This window comes from Mesitornis unicolor, unplaced genomic scaffold (genome assembly GCF_000695765.1).
Source record: "Mesitornis unicolor isolate BGI_N332 unplaced genomic scaffold, ASM69576v1 scaffold14574, whole genome shotgun sequence".
NCBI classification, from domain to species: Eukaryota; Metazoa; Chordata; class Aves; order Mesitornithiformes; family Mesitornithidae; genus Mesitornis; species Mesitornis unicolor.
This window is the reverse complement of record NW_010182156.1, coordinates 29,676-33,520: the sequence shown is the minus strand read 5'-3', so window position 1 is coordinate 33,520 and position 3,845 is coordinate 29,676. Positions and strand designations below refer to the sequence as shown.

The following is a 3,845-nucleotide window of genomic DNA, read 5'->3' as shown; positions in this document are numbered from 1 at the left end:
AGCAGGAACGACAGTCCTTGTAGTGTTTGACTGTGTGTGTGTGTTGCAATGTATCAGATTTAATCTGAAAAATAGAAACCAATGTTTCTGATCTATCTGTCCTGTGATAATTCAGGCAATAGCAATGATTATTTTCCTCATCAGTCTCTCAGAGGTGATCTACAGCTTGCTTGGAACACAGGACCAGCATTGGATGTGATACTCCAGATGCAACTGAGTAATAACTAATAGAAAATGGAACAAGGATACGTCACATGTCTTGCCTGCAATGCTTCTGGTCAGGTATCAGTAAGAAGCTTTTACCATCTCCTGTGAGGCTGTGAACTCATTTTGCTGCGGGTTCTCAGTAAAACCTCGGTTCCTTTTGAAGAGCAGCCATAACCAGGCACTGTGCTTGATATATCTGTGTGAGCATTTTTTCTTGTCTAATGTGTAATCTGTTTGTTTCAACTGAACAGGAAAATTAAAAGAAGAAAATCCCCAAAAGAAAATCCCGTTACATTTCAAGTGACTTAGTTAAGCTATCAGAAGAACAGGAATTGTGCAGTCCTTGCTCTTCCCATTCTAGGAAAGATCTTTCTATCACAAGCACTGTATTTGCTGGACTGGGTTGTTTTGCTTGATTCTTTTGTTGTTGTTGTTCTTTTACATATGTTTTATCCAAGAATTTATCTCGCCTTGTTCTCAGTTTCAAAATGGCCACAGTTTTATAATCCTCACATGTGAAAAATTAACTGAGATTCTCTTCTCCTTGCAGCAATTGCACAGCATTACCTGAAAGCACTTCTTAACCTCTACTCTGTAATCTGAACAGTTCCTTGGCTTCATCGTGTTTCTGATGCCCCCATCATCTGTTTATTCATAAATTATCATTTGAATCTGTTTGTATAAAATATTAAAAACCACTTCCTTTTATCCATAAGCAGGTAGTCTTTGTTTCCCTTTCTAATACTAAGCTGTCAAATCAGAAGAATTGGCTGTGTGCTGTCTGGCACCAGAAGATGCTGAACAGCTGAACTTAAAAGTGATTGGAGTTGTTCAGGGTGTCCAGACATGCAAATGTGTTTATAACAATCTGCTTGCCAGGTAGGGATGACATTTAACGGTATTCACCGGGCACGGCAGGATGTGCTGTGCTTGGTTGGGAAGTCTGTCAGTGTAACGCAGCTGGACGTGTGCTCTGGCCTTCGTCTGGCACGCTCTGGTGTTTCCTTTCTGTTCCAGCTCACACCCAGAGCTACCCTGTGCCTTGAAGTTTGGCCAAGGAAAGAAAGGGCAAATAGCCCATGTGCGAGAACAGAGCTTTGTTGTGTGTGCAGGAGGTGGAGCTGTCTCTGATTTCCCCACAAGAAATACAGCAGTGCTGAAGCAAGTCGTTGACTGTTCAGGCTTTCTGGCATTAATGTGCATTGATGTAGATGGTGTTTTAAATTTCCAGAGTTCAGTGTCTGACTTCTCGGTGCGGTGCTGAACGATTGCAGATGATCTCCATTTGGGTTTGTGCTGAATCAAAAAAAAAATCTCATCTGAAGCAGAGGTTGAAGTCCAGACAGCTGGAGGAGCCCTCATCTGCCCACAGGCTTTCTGCAGGCCCAGCAGCCCTCGCCCATAGGTTTGTAGGGCTCAGTTTAAACGGAAATGTGCGAGACATGTGCAACACAGCTCCCTTTTGCATCTCCTTGCCCGAGTGATTAACCACAGCCGGCGTGGCGCTGGACCGCCTTGCGCAGCGCTGCACGTCCTGTTCACGGCCTGTGTGCAGGCGGGGGGCGGGCGGCTGGATTCCAGCCTCCTAAGCTAATCTGTGGATTTCAAAAGCTGTAACGTGCCAAGTTTTTATTGGCAGCAGCCTTAGATTTGAGCTGCCAGAACTGGAAATGCCTCTGAAGTCAAAGGGTATCAGAGCTCCCACTTGCGCCCCAAGAGCAGAGCCCTGCCTGTAATCGCCACGCCAATGTGAGAGAGATGACGGCCGCTTTACTCATTGTCCTTCTGCTTCCTTTGGCAGCAGCTGTCTGGATCTTACTTGGCAAGTGGGCTTATCTGTTGTGCACTGCTGCTCTGGCCTTTTCTGAGCATAGTTCTCCTCTGACCGCTTGTTTTGCCTTTAACCCACAGTGCCCAGCTGTGAGCTCCTGGAAGGCTCCTTCCATGTTCTCCACTGGCGATAAGGGCAAGTGCTTTACAAATTTTTTATTTCAATGATAAAACTCAGAGCAATTTCAGAGGCAACAGGAACTTTTATTTCGATTATTTTCAATGTCAATACATTGTCCTTTTATGCAAACTTAACTGTAAAACACTCTTAAGATACTGCACAGAAAATACACGTAGAAAAAAAAACATATATACACTTTCATAAAAATAGAATACATCTTGGCAAAATCACTTGTGTACAGTGTATGGACATAATTGAACCAAACTTGCATCATCTTGGGGTTTTTGCAAGTGAAACATTTTTCTCCTAAAAACATTTTAACTGCCTGAGCTGGGAGTACTGGAACGGATATTGGTTTGAGCTAAATAAATGGCTATGTCAGAATGCCAGAGTGAAAAAAAACCACTACAAACAGAAGTTATAAAATACCTGCTGTATAAAGTAGAAGTAGCCATGGTTTTTTTTCCTCCCATAAATAGTGATATCTCTAAACTTGCATGGTAATCGTATGTACCAGTTCTAAATTCTACTGTAGATTCTTTAGCTGAAAACAAACTTTAATAATATTTGTTTCAGCATTTGCAACCATTAGGTACAGTGGTATTTGGGTTTTTGAGCATATGATATAGTATATTACAACCCTAATTCTATCAGGTATTTGATAAGAAAAAAATAAATCTAATAGATATAAAATTGTAAAACACTTAGCAACCATTACATTATAATATGTAGACCACTTGAAATTATGGTTTTTTTCTTCTGGTTAGGCTTTTCTTTAGTTGCTTTCAACAGAGGCTGCTCCTTGCTCACTGCTTTGACCGCACACTGCAGCTCATACTTTGATATTTCTGCTGGTTTTCAGAACAAACTGTGGAAAATGACTTCTCCAGTGTAATAAATAAAGCAAGTGGTAACGGGTCCTCAAAGCCATGGATTTTTTCCTCTTGAATCAGAATAATGGGACTGGATAGGCAGCCCCGGGAAGGAGGGGAAAAGACAAGAGCATAGCACCACTTTCAAGTGACATGGGTCCCACCTGTTGGGCAGGCAGCAGAGTCCGTCTGGAAGTGGCAATACCCACTGGCATTCAGGAAGGTGGTTAAAATAATGAGATTACTGTCAAGTAGCTTGTGTGTCTAATAGGGATAGGCTGACACGGCTACATAAACAATGAACGTTGTCCGGTATTCGATGCTGCCATCGACGCTGTAGGACAAGGCTCTGACTCCCATGCGGTACGTCTTCGGCTCTCGCAGCGCTCGGGTGGTAAACACGACTCCTTTCAAGTTCTCATCTCTCAGGGCAAAGGGGATGGTTGGGTCCTCGTCTGCCATTAAGAAAGTTGTCCTTGGGTGCACGACTTGGTCATGCGTATAGGCAACCAGCCGGATTAAATCCTGACCGGCCGCTATGCCGAAGGGGAGGGAAAGGAGCTTGTATTCCAAGGCGTAGGTACTCAGATCACACTCCAAGTCGTTGGCTGGGCAGTTTTTGAGACAGAACCTACAAATAAGCAGAGCACTTTAGCCCAGAGAGAAGGCACAATATTCTAAGTACGGCAGTAGTTCTTAAAGGAAAAATTCTTCCCATTTACCCTGTTGCAGTGTGCAGATTAAAACTTCGCTATAAAGATAATACACTCCTGCACTCTTCAGCCATTGTTCCTTTACAGTTTAATGTCCCTCTT

At 43.1% G+C, this 3,845-nt stretch overlaps 1 protein-coding gene across 1 annotated transcript in view; it reads right to left on the bottom strand.

Moving 5' to 3' along the window:
• Window positions 1-3,294: 3,294 nt before the first annotated feature.
• The window catches only part of LOC104539999 (hemicentin-1-like), a gene marked incomplete at its 5' end in the record, with an annotated part of 29,678 nt that continues 29,127 nt past the window's right edge, over window positions 3,295-3,845 (bottom strand). Inside the window, one exon of the mRNA XM_010183684.1 lies at window positions 3,295-3,661. Within this exon, the coding sequence (XP_010181986.1) occupies window positions 3,295-3,661 (367 nt within the window). The remainder of the gene's footprint in view (window positions 3,662-3,845) is intronic.